Source organism: Octopus sinensis, linkage group LG1 (genome assembly GCF_006345805.1).
Source record: "Octopus sinensis linkage group LG1, ASM634580v1, whole genome shotgun sequence".
NCBI lineage: Eukaryota > Metazoa > Mollusca > Cephalopoda > Octopoda > Octopodidae > Octopus > Octopus sinensis.
This window is the reverse complement of record NC_042997.1, coordinates 74544558-74569736: the sequence shown is the minus strand read 5'-3', so window position 1 is coordinate 74569736 and position 25179 is coordinate 74544558. Positions and strand designations below refer to the sequence as shown.

Below are 25179 nucleotides of genomic sequence, written 5' to 3'. Positions count from 1 at the left end.
AAGGACCATAAGGATAACTTCCTAAATAAAACATAAGTAAGATTAATATGTCCCAATAAATTGGACATAAGTAAACTCAGTAAGGTAATTTTAGACAAATACTTACCAACACTGAAGAACAAAATTAAGCTAGAACTATGGAATAATGCCCAAAGTGCATTGGACTGGTTCTCCAATATACAAAATAAGGATAAACATAAATTCCTGCAAATAGACATACCAAATTACTACTCTTCAATTAATCCCACTATTTTGAACAGTGCTCTTATTTTCACAAGAAAATATACTAATTTAAGTATGAGGGAAATTAATGTTATACTTACAGCTCATAAATCTGTTATCAAATTTGATAACAAATTATGGGCAAGAAATGACACCCCTAATCTCTTTGATATTACAATGGGCTCACCAGATTCAGCTGAGGTGACAGACTTGGTGGGAATTTACCTTTTGGATAGCATAAATAGAGAATTCCCCGAATTAGGAGGAGGTCTGTATAGAGACAATGCACTTTTTATAGTTAGAAATTATTCTAATAGGTACCTAGAACTATTAAAGAAGCACCTATATAGATTTTTCAGTAAATTTGGTCTCTCTATTACTATAAAAAACGAAAATTACTCTATTAATTATCTGGACACAAATTGTAATCTAAATACTGGACTACATGAACCATATATGAAACAGAACTCTAATTTAAGATACATCTATAATTTTAGTAACCATCCTCAATCAATAAAAAGAGCTGTTTTAAGAAATATCAGCAAAAGAATCTCCCATCTATCCTCCAATGAAGCCATCTTTAATAAGCATAAAAAAATATAATGTAGCACTCAAAAATACAGGTTATTAGGATAAAATTAGATATTCCCTATAATAATGAAAATGTTAAGGATACCTATGATAAGAACATTTACAGTAGTAATAAAGATAAAAATAATTTTAAAATCCTAGAAATACACTCAGATATAATAATGATAAAATAAATAGCACAAAAAATCCAAAACAGATACCTGTCGTTAGCTCCACTAATGATAATAATATAGACATACTTATTGATGTGAGAAGGTCAATAATAATTATTGTTCAAATAAAAGCAAAGGATCAACAAATAGTAATCCTAATTATGCGGACTAAGGAAATGATACTCTATGGCTAATAATACCATATGCTATGCAAATCAAAATAACTTAGTTAAACCCATATTTAAACTAATTAACAAACACTTTATTAAAAGAAATAATAAGTACTGGGAACTTATTAATAGTAAAACAATAAGAATAGGTCATAGCCTGACACATAACCTAGCTACTATTATCTCTTCCATGAAGAATAAAAAACTCGACACTTTTTACTCCAATAAAAAAAAAATAATAATAATAAAGATAATAATTAATTCTGGTTTATTGGCCACAAGGGCTAACAAAAATCAAGAAAACATGTAAGGACAAATACAGGACGAAATGTACAAAGGGTTTTGTCCAATAGAAAGGTCCGTGTAAGCATTCAAAATAACAACAAAATTATATAACAAGTAAAACTCCTAATAGGGGGAGGCACTTCGAAAGGTTACTCATGGAAGAACCCATGGAGCCTGGTCAAAAAGGGGTAGAGAACCCCTTTCCCCTTTTATATTTACCTTTTTATATTACAGGTGTAACCTCAGAATTGGTCCGTTCATACTGGCCATTTTTCTGACATTCACCCACCTTTCAATATTCTCTCTACTCTCATCTTCCTTTTCAAGTGGAACTTGAAAAAGTTGATGAGACTTGGCCAAAGAGGAAAGTGTCTGACTTTAGCCCTTTCAAATGAGTCCACCATACTACTTCTTTCGCTATAGCCACCAGACAAAGGAAAATTGCCTTGCCCTCCCGGTTAAAGGAGGTCAGTGGGGCAATCTTCACTATGGATTCAGCTGATAGCCAGATCCATCCTATATGTGACAGTAGCTATTTGACATAAACCCACAGGTCAGCAATACTCAGGCATTGAACGAGTGCATGCAGAATGGTTTCGTTTTCCTGGGCGCACCTCGGGCAGGCCCGGCTGATGGCACTTCTGTGCCGGTAGAGTTTATCTCGAACAGGCAGCGCCCTCATTAGCACAGCCAGGCGAGGGACTTTTGGAAATTATCCATGGGCCCCGGCCCGAAAGTTCTTCTGAACAGACTGTTTAACTCATTATCGTCGACGCCTAGAGTTTCCCTGAGAATGTCGTCACACTTTTCTTCCACTAACCCTCTATAGAATGCTAGAGTGGAACAACTACCGATTGCATTGCCCACTTGGTGGAGAGCAGAGAGAGCTTGACGGCACTCAAGGTGCCAAGCACCCTTTCTCGGTCTGCGTTTGATCCAAGATTGCAGCTCTGTGAAAGAGACAAGCTGCGGAAAGTCATATCTGACGAAGGATGACCACACCTATTCACCGTCCAGTAAACGCTTGAGATGCTGTAGCCTGAGTGCATGTCTGTGCATCAGTAACCACGGCATGCCAAGGCCTTCGTTCAGCGGCTGCTGACAGCAGATGAAGCACCTGACCAGTGGTACCTGACTTTTCCACAAAAAGTTGAAGAGCAAACATAACAGCTTGGCCAACCAGCGGTTGGGACAAGGGACGACAGTCAATCGGTAATAGATGACGGATGTGATGTATGCATTCGCCACCTCTGCTTGACCTTTCAAGGATGGCATGGACTTGCCCCTCCAGGTGCTCAGTTGCAAGCCCACTGACTTTTCCGCATTAATCTTTGCACCTGTGACCGCTTTGTATTTGCTTAGTGTCTTGCCGATCAGGTCAGTGTGCCTGTGGCTCAACACCATTACGGTGACGTCGTAGGCATAGGCAGACACACTGTTTCCACATCCTAGATAGCATGGGATACCCCTCAAAGCCTCCAACTTCCGCAGTAATGGCTCGAGAGTCAATACATACAGGAGGGAGGAGACTGGGCTTATGACTGAGCAGATGCCACTGTACAAAGCAGCAATCCACCCGTGGAAGACCGGACCGAAACCGGCTGCCTTGAGAACAGCTGCCAGGTATTGATGGTCGACCCTATCAAAGGCTTTAGACTGATCTTAATTGATCAAAGCCCCACCCGTGCCACCTTCGTTACCCACCCTCTCTATGATGTAGTGCATGAGATGGAGGTTATTGTGTATAGACCTGGTTGGTATGGTGCATGTCTGCGCCTTGCCAATCAGCTTGTCCACAACAAGCACCAATTTCTTGGCTGGCACCTTGGCCAAAATCTTCAACTCTGCATTGAGCAGAGTGATAGGCCTAAAGTTCCCTATCACGTCCCCCTTGTTTGAGTCCATTCTCAGCAAAGCCACTACTCCTCGACAAACAAAAGCAGGAATTCTCCTGTTTTGCAGTAGACGTTGGCCAAGAGGCCCACAAACAAATCTGGTATTGAAATGTAAAGCTCGTAGGGCAGACCATCTAAACCTGGCGATCTACCTCTCGTGCAGCTTTTCATCACTTCCTCTACTTCCAGGCAGATATCGGTCTTTCACAGCACTCCACTTTGCTGGCTGAGAGTTGCGGTAGGCCGTCCTGGTACACACTGAAGTCTGTCCCATTGTTCATCCCACTGTTCGTCCTGAACAGTTGAGCAAAGTGCCGCTGAAAGATCACACACATCTGGTCCACCAAAGACCGAATGGTCGCTTTGTTGCCACCCTTCACCTCTGCCATGCAGGCCCATCGAGTGGCCTTAGTTCTCTCCCCGCTTACCGAACATGCCTTAGCTCTGACAATGCAGCCTTCGTGTTGGTCGAGAACCAACCTGGCCACCAACATAATAATAATAACAGCTCTAATAATAACATCAGGAATAACAATAACAGCTATACTTCACCACATGCTACCTCCACCATGCACACTAACCAAACCAGTGTAAACCCCACACAACAGTATAGACTTTGTGATTGTAGAAATAATAATAATTGTGCTTTTAATAAGTCTTGCAATAAAAAAGAGGTAGTTTACCAATGTATAGTAATTACTCAATTGAATAATTTGGTTTATGTGGGGGCTACCTGAAACTCTATAAAACAGCGATTGACCTACCATTTGTATACTTTTAGGAACAGAAATAAGAACAATTCCACTGGTTTAAATAAATATATATGAGAACTTAAGGATAAGGGAATTAGTTATGACCTCAATTGGAAAATTTTGACCTCAGCTCCTGCATATAATTTAAGAAATAAGAAATGATAGTTATATTTATGCATATGCATGTGTGCATGTGCGTGCAGACATGTGTATGCTTGTAGGGGTTAGCCATATTCAAATGGCAAATATACGTCACGATGTGTTGCTGCTACTGTTTATAACTCGCTCTGAGATTTATCATTGTTTGATTACACTTTTTCAATATCAATGTCAATCGATACTGGAAAAAGTATATGTATTTGTGAAGGGAACCTACTTCTCATCAACAACTATGATTGTCACACGCCGATGACGGGTCAATACCCTGAAACTCGAGTCCGTGTGTATCATAAAATGAAGACAGGAAGGATGGCTTCCCTTTGCAAATACTGATAGGGCATAGAAAGTGTGTCTATAGCCAGCTGGAGGAGGTGTCCTCCTGGGGCTACAAACTACAGTAGCATCCACCCTTAGGGTTTAGCCATATTCAAATGGCAAATATACGTCACTATATATATATATATATATATATATATATATAATATATATATATATATATATATATATATATATATATATGTATGTATGTATGTATGTATGTGTATATATATGCGTATATGTATGTATGAATAGGTATATATGGATAAAATACATCTCTGTGTGTATGTTGGGTGTGGATAAAGCCATTAGTGCAAAGAGACGGGCCTGGAAAGCCTGGAGGGATGGGGGTAGCAGGGAACTGTACCAGGTAGCCAAAAGGGTATGTAGCAGAAAAGAAGAAGTTTGCCAATGTCCAGCGACATGAGGACCAAAGAGCTGAGGTATTTCGGATTGCCAGACAGTGTGTCAGAGAAAATAGTGATGTTACAGGAGAGAAATGTGTCCGCATGGATGATGGGGCACTTGCTTTTACTGTTGGTGAAAAGAAAGAGGCTTGGAGAAGCCATTATGAAAGACTGCTGAATGAGGAGAATGAATGGGAGGAGGAGAGCCTGCCAAATGTTGACCCAGTAGAGGGACCAGCTATCCGAATAGACAGTTCCCTTGTAGTTAAGGCAATTAAGGATATGAAAACAGGTAAAGCCCCCGGCCCATCAGGAATCACTGCTGGGATGCTTAAAACAGCTGGCTATGTGGGCTATGGCCTAGTCACCCGCATTGTAAACCAGGTAGTTCATAATGGAGTCATACCCAATGACTGGTGTAGCAGCACCATAGTCAACTGCTACAAGGGTAAGGGTGATGCTCTAGATAGAAATAACTACAGGGGTATTAAACTGTTGGATCAGGTGATGAAGGTCACAGAGAGTGTCATAACCCATCTCATTAGGGAGAGAATTTGCTTAGATGAGATCTAGTTCGGTTTTGTGCCAGGTAGAAGCACCACTGATGCTATATTCCTGGTCCGAAAACTGCAGGAGAAGTACCCCTTTACATAGCTTTTGTGGACTTGGAGAAAGCCTTTGACAGGGTTCCCCGTTCCCTTATCTGGTGGTCGATGCAGAAACTGGAGATTGACGAATGGCTAAGGGCTGTACAGGCTCTATACAGAGAGGCTGTCAGCAAGGTTAGGATTGGCAACGAATATAATGAAGAATTCTGGGTAGAAGTAGGTGTGCACCAAGGCTCAGCCCTCAGTCCCCTTTTATTCATCATAGTCCTCCAGGCAATAACAGAGGAATTCAAAACAGGATGCCCCTGGGAGCTCCTCTATGCTGATGACCTTGCTCTCATAGCAGAATCACTACCGGAACTAGAAAAGAAATTTCGGGTGTGGAAGCAAGGGTTAGAATCAAAGGGCCTTAGAGTAAATGTAGCAAAGACCAAAGTTATAGTAAGCAGAAAAGCGAACTCAGCACACACCCCCTCGGGCAGGTGGCCCTGCTCGATCTGTAGGAAAGGTGTAGGTAGAAACTCCATAAGATGCACCCAATGTAAGCTATGGACGCATAAGAGGTACAGCAACATTAAAGGGAAATCAACTGATAAGATAGCTTTCATGTGCGGCAGATGCACAGGGACAATAGACACCACAGACACTCAGAAAACAGATTCCGTCACACTCCAGGGGGAGAAACTAGAAGTAGTTGATAGTTTCCGCTACCTGGGTGACCAAGTTAATAGTGGAGGTGGATGCACAGAGAGTATCACCACTAGAATACGAATAGCCTGGGCAAAGTTCAGAAAGCTCCTACCCCTACTTACGACAAAAGGTCTCTCGCTCAGAGCGAAAGGTAGATTGTATGATGCATGTGTGCGAACTGCCATGCGTCACGGTAGTGAAACATGGGCTGTGACTGCAGAGGACATGCGTAGACTTAAAAGAAATGAAGCTAGCATGATCCACTGGATGTGTAATGTCAGTGTGCACGCATGACAGAGTGTAAGCACCCTGAGAGAAATGCTGGATATAAGAAGCATCAGATGTAGTGTGCAAGAGCGACGCTTGCGATGGTATGGTCATGTACTGCGGATGGATGAGGAGAGATGTGTGAAGAAGTGCCACTCCCAAACAGTTGAAGGTATCAGGGGGAGAGGTAGACCCAGGAAGACATGGGATGAGGTAGTCAAGCATGACCTCAGAGCATTGGGCCTCACTGAGGCAATGGCGAAGGACCGAGATCTCTGGAGATATGCTGTGACTGCAAAGACCCGGGCTGCTTCCTGCATCAGTTCCGCATAGCCCCTGCCCATTCAAAGTATCCTGGATCCCAGAACATCCCACTGTGCTTGAGGAGACCTGTTGAGTCAAGTACATGAACATGAACGTCGAAATAAATATCAATGGAAATAGTAGTTGTGATGCCTGTGCCAGTGACACATAAAAAGCACTATCCGAACGTGGCCGATGCCAGTGCCGCCCCGACTGGCTTCTGTGCCGGTGGCACATAAAAAGCACCATCCGAACGTTGCCAGCGCCGCCTTGGCTGGCTTCCGTGCCGCTGGCACGTTAAAAGCTCCAACCGATTGTGGCCGATGCCGGACCCCCCCTGGCACCTGTGCAGGTGGCACGTAAAAAGCACCCACTACACTCGCCGAGTGGTTGGCGTTAGGAAGGGCATCCAGCCATAGAAACTCTGCCAGATCAGACTGGAGCCTGGCTTCCCAGACCCCGGTCGAACCATCCAACCCGTGCTGGCGCGGAAAACGGACGTTAAATGATGATGATGATGATGATGATATATATATATATATATATGGATATAATGTGTGTATATATATAAATACATATGTATGTATATATGTGAATATAGTGTTTGTGTGAGTGTGTATACGTAGTGTATATGCATATATATATATGGATAAAACTTTCAGAACGTTTGTGTAAGCATATATATTTGTTTGTATTTAATGTATTTATGTATATACATTTAGTGGTATAAGTGTATGAATATAATAAACCCTACAGTTTTTTTATGAAAGTCTATAATACCTTACATGATTACCAAATATTAATTTGTCTTTTGTATATTGTAATATTTTACCAAGTATTCATATATTTTATTATTAGGTATTTATTTTAAAAACTTATTTATGTTAACATTGACATATTGTAATATATGAAAAGTTATTGGTAAAACCAACAGCTTTTCATATGTTTTTCACAGAGGGGAGGGAGGGGGAGAGACAGAGACTTTTTCTTGTTGCATAGTGACTAACAATATTTTACTCCTTGTAAATGGTAACTCAGCACGCTGGAAATAGTAGTCAAATCTCCCTCAAATCACATCTTACCATTTTAATTTTGTAATATGCTGTAAAAGAATATTTTCTCTACATTTCAGGAAAAAAAAGCTATGAAAACTATGGGCATGTTTATATTATAAATTGTTTTTAATGTTGGTTCTTGAAGTAGCTAATACTGTAGCATGTAGAATATTAGGTAAAAAAAACAAATAAACATTGGGTGAAAAATGCCAAATGCTGCCTGTGGAACATGAATCCATATCTGTAAACATGACAGATGTTCCACCTTTATACCAAAGCAACCTTTTAAATTTTCTCCATTTTCCATCCAGTTTAGAAGTTTTGTTCTTGTCAGCAAAAATTGTTTGTTTTGAGAGATATTAAATGGGCATGTTTATATTATAAATTGTTTTTAATAGTGGAACTTGAAGTAGAGAAAGCTAAATAATAGTGCATAAAATATTGGATAAAAACCCCTTGTATGGAAAAAAAAATTGAAGGTTGTTTGTGAGACATGTAATTCTTACTAGTAAGAACAGTGCTTCTAAATTGGGTGGATAAAATTTGAAGGGTTGTTTTTGTACATTGGTAGAATGTCTATCATGTTTTACAAAATGTGGTTTGACTTTTTCATTCCAAAGGGTGTTTTTCATTCTATTATTTATAGCTTTATCTATTTCTGTCATTAAAAATGATTTATTTCCTATTTCTTATGATGTAAATAATGTTTATACAATATAAAATTAAACCCCCACTAGATGCACAGACAACTTTTTTATGCAAAGAGAAATGAAAATATTTCATTTTGAATCTCTCAAAGATATTTTGAAAACACTACACTCTAAAAAATTAAAAGCTGCTCAGTTTTCTTTGAATATTTTAAAGATAAAACTTATCTAAAGGCAGCACTGAATTTTTTTTCCATTAGTTATTTTAGGTAGCTCAGTGTTTTTGCATATTGCTAAAAGAGTTAATTTAGAAACTAAATACTATATAAGATAAAAATAAAAAAGAGGAAAACAAGCATTAAGCCAAGTTCATTTCTTACAATGAACTTATTTTGCCACTGTTTGATATTGGTAGGTACTGATGAGAGCATTACGAGATTTCAACATCCCTAAAATTGTGACTGATGATTATCCAGTTTTCATGGGACTTATAAGTGATCTCTTCCCTTCCTTGGATGTACCCCGGAAACGTAACATTGAATTTGAGAAGAATATAAAACAGGCTATATTAGATCAGAAATTGCAACCAGAAGAAAGCTTTGTTCTTAAAGTAAGTATTGGATTTTCTTGTATGTGTCCAATAATTTGAAATGAGTATTATTTCAAAGATATTTTTCTTAACACCATAGTCATTTATATAAAAGAATTATATGATTCAACTATGGCATTTAATGTATCAAGCTAGGATGTATAAGAAGCGAAGGTAAACCTTGAATGATTAAAGTAATTATTACAATTTTCTTTTAATTTTGATCCTCTACTTTTTGTGTCACTTTTTTAAAAATAACTATTTTAGTATCACATTTAGCAATCAAGATGCCAATCCATAGTGAGAGTTACAGAGATTATTTGTACAACTCAAGTAAAACCAGCACTATATAGTATATTTTAAAGCACAGATTATTTGGTTTTGCTTGCATTGGCAAAAGATGTGTGTGTATGCGTGTGCACACACACTAGTTTCTACATCATCTCTGTAAGCCAAATTACACTTAGAAGATATTGCTCAGCATGAAGTTATGGTATAAAACACATGCCTAAGATAATGCATTTTAGTAGCATACTCTAAGCCTCAAGATTGTCAAGAAAACTTCTTAACTGCACAACCATGTTTGGTGCCTCTTGTTACATACACAAAGAAGACAATATTTGAATACAGGGAAGGGTAAGGTTTGAAACATAAATAATCATTTGAGAAATTATATAATAGCTGAGAGATCAACCTACTGGGTTGCCTGGTGATTGCTGTTGATATTTCATAGCTAGTCTGCTCTCTTTCCTACATTGTATATGCTATTTCTGGCTAAAACAAGCCAGATTAAACATGCTACTTCTGATGTCATTACATATCAGAAAATTGTGAAAACCAGAGAGTCAGATCATTTAACCAGAAAATAAAAGCTTTCAGCTTTTACCTCTCTGAAGCAAACCTTTTCATTTGAAGGATATATGGTGTAGTTTCAGCCATCATATTGATATCACAAATTTGTTAGAACACAAATTTGGAAGATTTCATAGCTGTTACTAGAAAAATAAAATGTCTTTAGAAATATCTATGCTATTGAATATAGATTGTAATGCATGTATAATGATCCTAGAAATACCCCTTTTTCAAACAAAATGCAGAAAGATAGGAAATGAACAGTTAGCTGCAAACAGAACATACTATCATATTGTATAGAATAAATTGGTATAGATGCTGGAGTTGCTGTGTGGTAAGTAGCTTGCTTACCAACCACATGGTTCCAGGTTCATTCCCACTGCATGGCACCTTGGGCAAGTGTCTTCTGCTATAGCCTTGGGCTGACCAAAGCCTTGTGAGTGGATTTGGTAGACAGAAACTGAAAGAAGCCTGTCGTATATATATATGTATATGTGTGTGTGTGTGTCTGTGTTTGTCCCCCCAATATCACTTGGCAACCAATGGTGGTGTTTTTACATCCCTGTAACTTAGTGGTTCGGCAAAAGACCCAATAAAATAAGTACTGGGATCGATTGGCTTGATTAAAGGCAGTGCTCCAGCATGGCCTCAGTCAAATGACTGAAACAAGTAAAAGAGAGTAAAAAAAGAGAGTATAGGGATGTATGAAAGCAACTATTCAGTATTGCAAACTAACAAAGCTATACCAGTCCATGTAACTATGAAAAGTTAAGAGTGTGAAACAGACCCAGTACAGTTGACAATGAGATAAATATGAGGTGGTATCAAAAAGTTCCCAGACTAGTTATGTTGAATAAAAATAACTTATGTACCTAAGTGACATTAGCGGTGACATTATCTCCTTCAAAATAGTCACCTTGTGCAGCAATACATCAGTCCCAATGTTCTTACCACTTTTGAAATTTGGCCTCAAAGTCATTTTCCATAAGTGAGTAAAAAACCTTCAGCAATTCACTCTTGATCTTGACACCAGTGTTAAAACGGTGACCTTTAAGCTGCATTTTCATCTTGGGAAGAGATGGAAGTCAACAGATGCTAAATCTGATGAATAGAGTATGTACAGAAGTGATACCATGTTGATTTTGGTGAGAAACTCACAAGTGAGGAGAGCTTGGTGACAGGGTGCATTGTCATTATGTCACAGATCCAGTCGCTTTCTCTGAATGTCCTCTTGCAGTAGAACTCTTGATTGACAGTCTGGCTCTGGGAGATAATTCTCAATGCACAATACTATAGATGTAAAAAAAACGATGACCATGCTCTTGATTGAGCTGTGACTCTGTCATGCTTTCTTCAGTCATGGAGTTGAAGGGCTTTTCCATTGTGATGACTGCTGCTTTGTCTTAGGGTCATACCTGTAGATTCAACTCGCGTCATCAGTGATGATCCTCAACATGAAGAATGGGTCATCAGTGGCACACTGATGGAGATCTTAACAGACTTTGATACAATGTTCTTTCTGCTCAGTAGTCAGCAGGCTGGAGACAAACTTGGTAGAGACACAATGCATGTTCAATTCAAATGCTAGGTTTGTCTGCACAGACTCATACGATTGACCAACAACATCAGCAATGTCATTGATTGTCCTCTGACAATCCTCATGCACAAGCTGATGAATTTTCTCCACATTTTTGGGAGTGACGCTCATGGCAGGTCTTCCAGATCGCTCATTGTCTTCCAGATCGCTCATTGTCTTCCAGGGAATTTCTTCCACTTTTGGAGTGCCCATGCTACTCGGAACATTGTGTATGACCCATTGTCTCATTGCTGTAAGCTCGCTGAAGCATGCCCAATATTTCTGTAGAAGATTTCCCAAGGATAACACAAGATTTCACTTTAGCTCTTTGTTCCAACTTCCTGCCCATGACAAAATTGCAGACTACAGTATACACATGATCACAAAAACACAAATTTCATGACTTGCAAAGTAAAAACAGCAATGACACTGCCTCATGAAGGTCACTGCTAGCTCTCACTGCCCAAGCAACTGTGTGCTGCCACCTGTTGGTGTGCTACAGAACTAGTCCGGGAACTTTCTGATACCACCTTGTATATTGCAGAAGATGATGTATGACAGTAAGACAAATAAAAATACAGATAAACTATCATTACAATACACAGAGACATAAAGAATTGATGTATACAGATCAAGGAATAAATCCATAGTAACTAAGCTCAGTTAATGAAAGGTCGTTAAACTCCAAGAGGCTATTATATTCCATTAAATCCATATGGGATCCACTTGCATGCTTATACATAAATCAACTAAAATGATCTTTAAGAGCAACATATTTAGCATAAAACAGAAAAACATAAATTTTGTAAGTAGTTTATACTATAATTAGTTCATACTACATAAATAATTCATTTTATAATTTTATAAATAGTTCATTGTATTCAACAGCTGTTTTATTAAGATACACACCATCAAATTTATAATTACATAATAAGGAGACATAATTTTAATTTTATTATTTTTAATCAAATAAATTTAAAAAGAACCCAAATCATCAGGAATCAGAAAATTGTTTATCAGAAAACTGTTACTGGTTTAAATTCATGAGACAGAGAGAAAAAGATACCCAGAAGAGGGAAACATGAAAAATTAAGTAAGACAAAAAAATAAAATAAATATAATTATATAAGTAAATATATATATATATCATTATCATCATCGTTTAATGTCTGCCTTTCAAGCAAGTGTGGGTTGGACAGTTTGACAGAAGCCAGCCAAGTAGAAGACTACATCAGGCTACTGTGTCTGTTTTGATAGGGTTTTTATGCCTGGATGCCCTTCCTAACATCAACCACTCTTCAGAGATAGGTACAAGAAAGAGGACAGAGACAGGTATGCTGGTGTAAAGGAGATACTTAGCCATAGAGAAGAGCAAGAGAAGAGAGAGAGGAAGTTATCAAGAATGAGGGTAGAAACAGGTGTGCTGCTGCAGAGGAGATACATGGCTACCCAGCTACAGGAAAGAGCAAGGGAAAGAGAAAGAGAGAGTGAGAAACAGAAAAAGTGCAAGAGAGCAGGAGAGAGATGGTGAAGTGCCAGGGTATACTCACAAGTAACAGAGATCAGAGCCTAGATGGACTGGTAGAGGAAGGAAGAGAGAGATAAATGGTGGCAATTGCCAGGGCATGCCATCAAGGTATGAAGGTCATAATATATGCTGCCAGGTACTGCCAAGAAGGAGAAGTAGGGAGTGAGGATTGCAATAACTTGTAAGAACCTGGGTATAGAGAGGGGGAGGGGGGAGCAGCAAGACAGTGAGCAGGCAGTGAGGGCAGAGATGGGGAGTAGGAGATAATAGTGTTTAGAGAGGAAATATGAGGAAGAAAAAGATGCAGTTTAGAAGAGGAGATGTAGTTTGGTTTCTTGGGGTAGGGTGCTTATTGTTCCTGCACATCTGCTACATATGAAAATGATCTTATCTGTTAATCTACTTGTGATTCCACTGCATCTCTTATGTGTTCATAACTTACACTGGGTGCAGTAAATGGAATTACTTCCTACTCTTTTCCTACATATTGAGTAGGGCCATTTACCTGACAGAATAGACTAAACAGAGCAGGAGGATACACATGGATGGAAAAGGTTGCTGAAGAGGTCACAAATGTGACAAAAGATTTCTGGACAATGGTTATAAGATAAAATAAGAACTGTAATAAATAAGTGAAGAACAAAAATACAGTGTGTGTGTGTATTTGAGGGAAAAAAAAAAAACCATCCTGAAATATAACAATATCGATGACGGGTAACGGAAACGATGACGGGTAACAGAAATCCACGGACTGCCAGCTCAGAGAGCAACACTTGCCTGGCCACAGACATCATATTGAAAATCATCTCATCAACACAAAATCAAGATATAAAAAGTGTCTTGTCGAAATATGATATCAAACAGGAAAGTGGAGCAATATACAAAAATATTTTCACCAACTGTAAGTTTACGATGTTAAAGAAAGCAGCAGCTTTCTTGAATGATGGTGTTCAAGTTGAGCTCACAAAATCAAACCTCACCAACTGGATTATAACAAGGATTGAAAACTTCCTCCCGGAGACTTGCAAAATGTGTGACAAACAGTACTGCATTACATTTGGCCAAAAACCAGCTTTGGCATGCTTCATCTGTGGACAAGGAATACACGAAGCGTGCTACTTAAAAAAGATAAATAACCACACCATTCCAGATATTCTAGGCCTACACTGGCTATGCGGTTATTGTTCACCAAGGGCCACAATAACGAATGAACTTAGGACCCTACTACAGACAGGCCATTCTAAACAGACATTGATTGGCGAAACTGACATGGCAAATAAATCCTGCCACACACAGGCCATCCAAGTGCCTCTTGTAAATGACAAGAATGAAGACAATGACATGCAAACACCTACAAAACAAGAAACAGGAGATCCTGCAGAAAAAGACCAAACTTCCCACAAAAAGAAACAGATTCAGAGCAAATGCTCAAATGAAGAAAGGCCAGTATGTATCCATTACAGGAGCAACAAGTGCAAACATGGTCCTTCAGGTAAAGGGTGCACGTACAGTCACCCCAAACCATGCAAACCATATATCAACTTCGGTACTGATCGAAAAAAAGGATGCCAAAATGGCTGAGAATGTGAACTCCTTCACCCAAAGATGTGCCGCAATTCGCTGAGAAAAAAATAATGTTTTGGCGAGAATTGCAAATTTATGCACCGGAAGGGTACAATTCGCATAAAAACTACTGAACCCACACCACCAGGACCAAGCTCAGCAGGGTATGAAAACCATTTCCCAAAAATGCGGAAACCAGGTCATGGCTCAACAGTGAATGAAAATCATGCTACTCAATTGCATACATCAGCTGTAACAAACCCAAACTCGATATAGTAATGAATGAAAGCAGTTTTTTAGGCATAATCTACCAACTACAACAACAGCTGTACTCCATAGAGATGACTCAGGAAAACCAGGCAACATTGATACAAAGGCTGACACCTGGACTTACAGGGCACATACAACAAATACAGACAGCCCAGTAGACCGAATATCCAGTCAGCACAGTCCCAGCAACTACAACAGTCTTGCCAACAATAGGGCAGATGTATCCGGTACAACAAGCATAATAACAGCAAATATCCAGGGTCTTTATCCGAAAACAAAACAGTGTAAAGTCCCTTTCTTGGAAGAATTAGCAACAGAAAACAACTCCAAAATAATTGGAATTACTGAAAGTCATCTCAACGAAAACATCCGCAACAGCGAAATCACAATCAATAGATTCAACATCTTCAGATGTGATAGACAAGGCAAATCCCATGGGGGTGTTATCATGTATATCCGTGATACCTATGCATGCATAGAACTTGTCAATGAATCAAATGCCTACTGCAACCTGCTGTGCATAAAAATCATCCAACTTAATACAGTTGTAACAATAATGTACAGACCGCCAAACAGCCCAACATTATCCTTCACTGAGCCACTGACAAAGCTCCAACAAATTCTGGGAAATATGGCGAGTCCAATGCCAGACATTATCCTCCTTGGTGACTTCAACTTCCCTAACATCATCTGGCCACATGGACACATACTAAAACTGGGGACAAAAGCTGAACAAATACAGGCAGCCAAACTGTTGGAAGTCACAGAGAAATTATACCTCAAACAAATGATGACAGAAACAACAAGAAATAATAATACGATCGACTTGGTTTTCACCAACAACGAGGACACGCTATTTGACCTTCACTCAACCCCAACAATCCTTTCAGACTACAATATTATTGAAATGCATTTACACATCGGTAATGAGCCCGATGCCACAACTCTTAAACAAAAGGACATGCCAAAGCTATGCAGGTATGATTATCACCAGGCAAATTGGGAAACTATTAACAACCAGTTACAAACCATTGACTGGGATCTCTACCTTACTGGGCCAGATAAACACAAGAAATTCTTAAACAAGATCGAAGAAATATGTGCAAAAAATATTCCTCTTAAGAAAACCAAATCCACAAAAAAACCTGTACCACGGGAGCGAAAGATCCTGATGCGCAACAGGTCAAGACTAAGAAACAAAACATTTAAGCTGACATCAAAACATGAATTACAGAAAGTCCTTGACCAAATATACAGATTAGAAGACGATCTAAAACAACACTATGATGAAGAACGTAACAATGCAGAAAAGAGAGCCATAGAAAACATCAAGAAAAATCCAAAATGTTTCTACAGTTTTGCAAAGAAATACTCGAATACCAAGTCAACAATAGGACCTCTCCAGAGACAAAATGGGGATGTAGTGAATAACCCTATTGAAATGGCAGAAATGTTGGGTCAACAGTATGAAAGTGTCTTCAGTGAGCCATCTAAAACCATGAAGATCCATGACCCAGGAAAATTCTTCGAGGATATCGACCATACTAAACCTACCCTATCCGACATTGATTTCAACCCAGAAGACATAGAAAGAGCCATAGACAAGCTCTCCATGCACTCGGCTGCGGGGCCTGACGGTTTCAATGCCATGATACTTAAAAACTGCAAGGTACAATTGTTGAAACCCCTTTACATGATATGGAGAATGGCAAAATACCAAATACATATAAAGAAGCACACATAACTCCAATACATAAAGAGGACAGCAAATCAAAACCAAAGAACTACCGACCAATCTCACTGACATCACACATTATCAAGGTCTTCGAAAGAATAGTTCGTGGAAAACTGGTTGAGTTCCTGGAATCCAACAATCTGATGAATTACAACCAGCATGGATTCAGGTTAGGTAGATCATGTCTTTCCCAACTACTGGCACACCATGACCAAATCCTAGAAAATCTAGAGAATGGATACAACACAGATGTTATTTACCTCGACTTTGCCAAGGCATTTGACAAGGTAGATCATGGCATCCTGGGTCACAAACTTCGAAAGCTAGGAGTAGGAGGAAAAGTTGGTACATGGATACATGAGTTCCTTACAAATAGAACTCAAACAGTCACTGTGAATGGAACCCATTCAACACCATCACCTGTGACCAGCAGTGTTCCTCAGGGTACAGTACTCGGCCCAATCCTGTTTCTCATCCTCATCTCTGACATAGATGAAGATACAACCAGCAACGTCTCATCCTTTGCTGATGACACCAGGGTCATGAGACAAATCAAAGACGAGGTGGATACAGAGGCCTTACAAAAGGACCTGACCACCATATATAAATGGCAGGAAACAAACAACATGTTGTTCAATGATAAGAAGTTTGAACTAATTCGCTACGGAACAGATCAAGATCTGAAAATACAACAAACTACAGAAACCCATCAGGACAACAAATAATGGAAAAACAGTATGTGAAAGATTTAGGCATCCACATGGGAACCAGCCTAAAATTCAGAGAACACCTTGACTCAGTCTGTCTTACTGCAAGAAAGTACAGCGGGTGGATCTTGCGCACCTTCAAATCAAGAGATACCTCAACAATGAAAACCCTCTGGAACAGTATGATACTTCCGAGGATTGACTACTGTTCTCAGTTGTGGTCACCAACAACAAAGGGCCAACTATCTTAGATGGAATCACTCCAGAGAAATTTTACCTCATACTTCTCAGAAACGAGGGACCTGGACTATTGGCAAAGACTCAAAACCTTGAAGATGTACTCAATAGAAAGAAGATTTGAGCGATACCGAATTATATACATTTGGAAAATGATAGAGCAAAAGGTGCCAAACTTTGGTATCAAAACCTACCACTCACTGTGCCACGGAAGACGCTGCCAGCTACCACCAATCAACAAAAAGGCTGGCCAGGCAGCAAAAACCCTGCGAGAGTCAAGTCTGTTGGTTCGAGGAGCACAACTATTCAACTCCATTCCAGTACATGTCAGAAATCTATCAGGATGCAGTGTGGAATCATTCAAATTGCAGCTGGATAGATACTTAAGCACCATTAGAGATGAACCCCATCTCCCAGGATATACACAACGAGCACAAACTGACTCAAATTCGCTCCTACACATGTCAAAATTAAACAGAGAATACAACCTGGCAACCACACCAGACTCTGAGGGTGGAGTCTTCGACTTGGCCTGAGCATGGACTCAAACTCAAATGAAATGAAATGAAATGAAATATCTGTTTCAACACACGGTTCACATTAGGAATCTTGCAACACAAATTCATAAATGTAATGGGGCACAACACTTCTAGCACTCACTTTCGCTGCTGTGGGTGTGTCTTCTATAGAACCTCATACCACCAGACATCAAAGTCCATTGTCCTTTCCTCTATTCTGAGATCAATCCTCACCACTTCATCCCATGTGTTTCTGGGCCTCCATCTTGCTCAGGTACCATCCACTTCCAGTGACAGGCACTTCTTTATACAGCTGTCTTTACTCATGCGTGTCACATTCTCCTCCCCTGCCTGCCAGATTTAATTCATCTTATGCATATATATATATATATATATATATATATATATATATATACACACTGGCAGTGATACCCATTGTTGATCAGGTAATTACTTTTACTGTTTCTCAGGCCGAGAAGCTAGAAAAATGGGTATATCATATGGAAGAATAGCTTTACGGAATCCAGTTGACTGCAATGGCACTGAAAAGGCTGCAGGTCAAGTGGAACAAAAGCATCACACGTCATGCATTTGTTTGGCATTTGTTTTTTGATGGTCTTTCTTTTGCAGACATTTTTTTTTTATTAGGAATATCAGTAAGTAATAGTGAAATGAAATTATAAATGATGTGTCCTGTCAATATTAGCGTTGAAATTCCGATGCTATATTACAGGAATGGAAGGCAAGGCAACAGTAAGTAAAAGTCCAATGAAATTGCAAATGCTGTGTCCTATCTGCCAGATTTAGGTTTAAGTGTACTGTATGTGTGTATTATATAAGAGGAAAATATGTAATAATTGAAGTAGAAAAAAGATGGATTTCATATACAAACTTCTGTGTTCTTCAAATTGCAATCCAACAACTTTTAGTGATTGGCCCTGACTTTTATTAATGCTCATAGCGGTAGGATAGGAATCTGCATAAGTGGTATGCAAGGAACGAAGATGGTGTCATGTTTATCACAACCAGTGAGAATATTTTGCTCAATGGACAGAATCTCTCTTTTATATATATGTATTGATAATCATCATCATTTAACGTCTGTGTTCCATGCTAGCATGAATAGGATGGTATAAGAGCCAGCCAAGCCAAAGCCTGCACCTGACTTCTGTGACTGTTTTGATAGGATTATTACAGCTGGATGCCCTTCCTAATACCAACCACTCAGCATTGGTTTCACAATCTCTTTACTAATGGAGGTGTAAATACAGACTTGTGCAGCTTGATAGGTGAAAAAACACCTGAAATGAAATATTTTCAATGTTAACCTTTTCTCAGAGAAATGGAGTTACCTCCCTTTCAACAGCTCCAGTTGCATCCCAAAAGTATCGGTTTATGTACATTTTCCATACACTAGTCAGCAGGCAGGGAAGCCTACATTGGAGTTTCCACTTATAAAAAATTTTGCACCACCAAGCTGACCAAGGCTGTATTTTTACCCCTTTGATAAAGAGGTTATGTACCAGCAAATCTGTTCGATTGCTTATATTGCTATGGGCATTAATATATGTGAAACCAGTGATGACTTTCTGACTGGGTGCAACCAATGACTACATAAAATATGACTGCTCAGAAAAATTGTTTTAGAGTGTGCTTCTTTCAGATTTAAGAACAACTGATTGAATATATATATATGTGTGTGTGTGTGTGTGTATATATATATATATACATATATATATATATATATATATATATATATATATATATATATATATATATATATTATATATATATATAAATATAGAGAGAGGGGTATGTAAGTACATGTGTGTGTGTATATATATATATATAACTATAGATATAATTAAAATTAAGGGTACTGAGAAACAGTACCTACAAACTAGATATAGACATCAAAAAACTCTAAAAACCACTTCAATTACACTCCATTAGTACAAGGATGAAAGCGAGCAAATGAAAACAGAGATTTAGTAAAATTTTGAGATTAATTCTAGATCATCCAATTTCTGATTTAGTAATACAAATTACTTTACCTTCATCAATAGAATATACTAGAAGTACATGAATATAAATATATATACATACCCATACAAATACATTCATATATATATATACAAATATATACATATATCCACATGTATATATGAGGCAAATTTGATTATTCATCTCAACCATGTGTGTATTTGATCAAGATAATACCAGAGTAAGGCCACTGATAAGATCATTAGATTTTATCCTTAATTATGCATGTGTATGTACATATATGATAAATAAAAGATAGAAGATGGAATATATGAAAATTTATTATTAATCACAACAGTTGTTTTGATACATCTGGCATTGAGCCTTCACAGGTGCATCTGGCAGTGCAGATGTGTCTCATCAGGTGATAAATAGACACAACTCATTAAGATAACAGTTCCGCAGTGTATCTTCTCATTACATAGAAAGAAAAGCAGCAAAACGAAGGAAATATCTTTATTTACATAATAGATCAAAAATAAATCACAGATGCAAAAATTACTTTTCTTCTGTATTGTGTGTTCATTTCTTTTTTGCATATGTGATCTTATTTTTGATCTTGTATGTAAATGAAGATAGCGATCAGCTATCCAAATCAACAATAGCTTGGTAAGATATGAAGACACTGCAGTTTAAGGCCACCTACATGGTAGTGAAAGGAGGCCTTATACTGCAGAGGACTTGTGAAGGCTTGAAAGAAATGAAGCTGGCATGCTTCACTGGTATGCATGACAGAGTGTTAATTATTTAAGAGGAAAACTGGGTATAAGTGGCATCAGATGTGTGCAAGAGAGACGCTTGTGCTGGTTTGGTCATGTGATGTGTCCGGATGAGGACAGCTGCATAAAGAAGTACTGATCTCTTATTGTGGAGGGTACCTTTGGAAAGAGTAAACCCAGGAAGATATGAGACAAAGTGGTGAGAAAGGCTCTTCAGATGCTGGGCCTCACTGTGGAAATATAGTGATTTGCTGTACTTGATAAGAAACACCAAGCTAAGTAAAATCAATGTCTTCCACACGTACAAGCTTGTCCTTTCAGGTGTCAGTGCCACTTAAAAGGCACCCATGCTGGTACTGTGTTAATGCACCCAAGCCGGTGTTGTATAAACACACCTGTGCCAGTGGCACATAAATGACACCCAACACACTTTAAGTGGTCAGCATTAGAAAGGGCATCCAGCCATAGAAACCATGCCTCAATAGACAGCTGGAGTCTGGATAGCTCCCTGCTAGCCAGCTCCATGTCAAGCTGTCCAATCCATGCCAACATGGAAAGCAGATGTTAAATGATGATGATGATGATGATGTATATATATATAGATAGCTAAATAGATGTACTTATATAATTTATATGCATGTGTATCTGTGTGTGTTTTATCAATATATTTAGGGTTTTCTCTTCTCTTTTTCCTTCTCAGTGTTTTTTCTTTCTGTCTTGTAATTAAATCAGTAACAGTTTACTGATTACTGTTCTCTATGATTTGGGTTAACATTGTTTTAAATCTGAATGTAACAGTTGAATACAATTAAATTATGAACTACATGTGAAATCTATGTTTTTCTGTTTTTATACTAACTATGTGAAGAGGCAGATAGACTGGTAGTTTTTGAAACAATTATGACTACACAAGAGATGCCAGTATAAAGAACTGCGTGCACCAAAAAACAGATATACAATGTTAAAGAGAGGAATAAGGTTTAATTTGATGATAGTTTTACTATTATGATTTTGCTTTTAAATTAAAACAAGAAAAATATCCAATTGCAGGTGGTTCAACTTCAAGAACTATTTGATGTCAGGCATTCTGTATTTATTATTGGGAAACCTGGGACTGGCAAAAGTAAAGTCTGGAATAGTCTGCTGCAGACAAATCGCAATCAGCAGTTAAAACCAATAGCCATAGATTTAGATCCAAAAGCAGTAACGAATGATGAACTCTTTGGTGTCATCAACCCAGCAACACGAGAATGGAAAGATGGTAAATGAATCTCTGTTAAGCATACATTTCATTTTAATTTATATTCTTTAGTCATTTTTTTTATCACTTTACTGATATATAATAAAATTACTCTCTTTCACTGCTCCCTTCAATATATGCATATGTATGTATTTATAAATGCATATGCATGTATTTACATATGTGGGGACAGCAAGCTTCATTTATGTATATGTCATTTTACATACAAGTTAATGTGTCTGTTTGTAAGTATACTATAATTTTCAAGAAGTTAAACAATATATCATCATCATCATCATTATTTAACATCTGTTTTCCATGCAGGCATAGGTTGGATGGTTTGACTGGGGACTGGAAAGCCAGGAGGCTGCACCAGGCTCCAATCTGATCTGGCAATATTTCTACAGCTGGATGCCTTTCCTAAAGCCAACCATTCCTAGAGTGCAGTGGGTGCTTTTTACGTGCCACTGGCATAGGGGCCAGTCAGGCAGCATTGGCATGAATGGAACTAGTCAGGTGGCACATGCATGAATGGGGCTTATTGCATGCCATCAGCATGGGAGTCAGACAGGCGGCACTGGCATTGGCCACAACTACAATTTCCATTTGATTTTGATTTTGATTTACTTGACTCAATAGGTCTCCTCAAGTACAGTATGTTGCCTGATGCTCCAAAGGTACTTTTCTAAGTGGGCTAGTTATGCAACACTGGTGTTGGCTACGGCTGTGATCTCACTTTACTTGCCAGGTCTTCTCAGTCACAGCATATCTCCAGAGGTCTCAGTCTTTCATCATTGCCTCTGTGAGTCCCAACATTCAAAGGTCATGCTTCACCACCTCATCCCATGTCTTCTTGGGTCTCCCTCTTCCACAGGTTCCTTCCATTGTTAGGGTGTGACACTTCTTCACACAGCTCTCTGCATCCATACGCAGCACATGACCATACCAGCGCAATCGTCTCTCTTGCACACCACATCTGATGTTTCTTATGGCCAACATTTCTCTCAGGGTACTTACACTCTGTCGTGTGTGCATACTGACATTACATATCCAGCGGATCATACTACTTTCATAAATCCTGTCTTTATATCCAGACTCAAATAATGCATGGTTATAGTAATTTCGATTTTATTTAAATACATCCTCGTTAGCCAAAAACTTCAAAATACAAGTAGGTACTCCACTGAAAATTTGTGGCGTTATTTGAAAATTAAAATTCATTTAAAAACCCCAACATGCATTACAGATTTAAAGAAAATTTGTCAAGAAGAAGGAGAAAAAATTCCTAAAGAAACATGCGAGTCATTGAGAAGAGATTAGTTGAAGTGGAAATGAATAATGGTTATGCTATGAAGTATTAAATCAGAATTATCAGTTATCTATGTTCTGAACAAATATTTTTTTCACCCCTAAATATTTGTAATTGAATATAAATTCCTTAGTTACTATGATTTATTAGTTTCTCTTGCATATTCTTAGTTTATGCATGTGTATGCAAATATAGTATTGGTATATCCCATTTATTTTCATTAGAAATTAAATAAATAAAGAATTTTGACATGTACGAATATTTATTTCCCGCTACTGTACCTAATTGGGTTCTTATAACTAGCTCAATTTAGTGCACTGTTCAGTATATTGATTGAATATTTCTTTATTGGCTGATAGTGAGGAAATTCTACTGGAAACACTGATTATGATAGATTTAAGAACAGAGGGGTTTAGGTCCTCACATAGTTTGTGATAGGGATGGAAGGAGTCATTTTGGAAATCTTATGTGACATCCAGGAAATCAGCAGTTTTAAGGCTTTATATATATTTCTTGATTTCCCTCATATTACATCACTGGACCACAAATAGAGTGTCATCTCTATGTAGACCATTGGAAATACAGGGGAAGAGATCATGGAGACAATGGAGTATGCAACATCCCATAAGGTCAATCACCTGGTCCAAGTCACTAGACCCCATTAGGATGTCAAAGTAATTGGGAGTATCTTTATGGGCCCATAGTTTTACATCAAACTTAATAACAGTTCAGTGGGCTGCAAGAATTATATCCACATATTTTCTAGTGAAGTTGGGATTTTTAAGGGTGAAAATTAGAGCTTTATTAAGCAGAATAGGTGAAATGCTTGAATAATACTGGTCTTGCATTTGTTTTTACATTCTGAGTTCAAAGTTCTGTTGAGGTCGACTTTGCCTTTCATCCTTTTGGAATCAATAAAATAAGTAGCAGTTGAGTACTAGGGTTGATGTAATCAACTTACCCCATACTCCAAAATTGCTGGCCTTGTGTCAAAATTTCAAACCAATAATAATAGTTTATATGAACTTGAATGAATTTATATCTATTCTTATGGGATAAGAATTTAAACCATTGCATAACCTTCATTCTGTTAGATCAGAGGTTTAACAGAATCTTAGAATGAAGGACTTTTACTTATTCTAACTTAGGGGTAAGCGAGGTGAAGAGAAGGGTTTGCAACAAAATTATCTTTATGGTTAATGTGGGGTGGTCTGGGCTCAAATGTTTCAGTCATCCTTCAGACTGAGATTAAAAACTAAATCACAAATCTGTTGGTTAATTTCTTTTAGAACAGGATCTGATACCATTTTGTAGCTGTTTGAGCTTAAGTTTCTGGTATCCAGTGGTACACTATATAGGTTTCCAGTTTTATCTGTGTGAACAAGAATTCTATTGTACTTCTTATGTTTTCTAATCAAGTTGTAAATTTTTGTCAGGTGAGGGGTTGAGCACATGGTTCCTAGGTTTAAACTTTGTATTCCTTATTAAACTAATTAAATCCTTCTCGAAGTTATCCAGATTGCTGCTAGGAAAGGGTTTTTCCAAGACCTAAATTCATTGAAGGAGGCTTGATGATTCCTGTTTTCAGGATTTATAGAAGAATTGTTAACAAAGAAGACCTTCCACCTGGTATGGGGAATCAGTTCATTTGTGCTATGAATCATAAGACTCATATATTTGTTTTTATTTGTTAAAGAAATATCCTTAAACAACTTGTTCAACTTTAGTTTTTTTGCATTCCTATGGCTTCCACACTGTTAGTATTCTCAAAA

General features: G+C 38.2%; 1 protein-coding gene across 2 annotated transcripts in view; it reads left to right on the top strand.

The window, feature by feature from the left end:
- Positions 1-25179, top strand: part of LOC115213643 (dynein beta chain, ciliary-like) — an 884597-nt gene that overhangs the window by 524769 nt on the left and 334649 nt on the right. For both annotated transcript variants that reach the window (XM_036501971.1, XM_036501966.1), the window contains exons 31-32: positions 8937-9131; positions 21909-22119. In XM_036501971.1, the coding sequence (XP_036357864.1) occupies positions 8937-9131; positions 21909-22119 (406 nt within the window). The remainder of the gene's footprint in view (positions 1-8936; positions 9132-21908; positions 22120-25179) is intronic.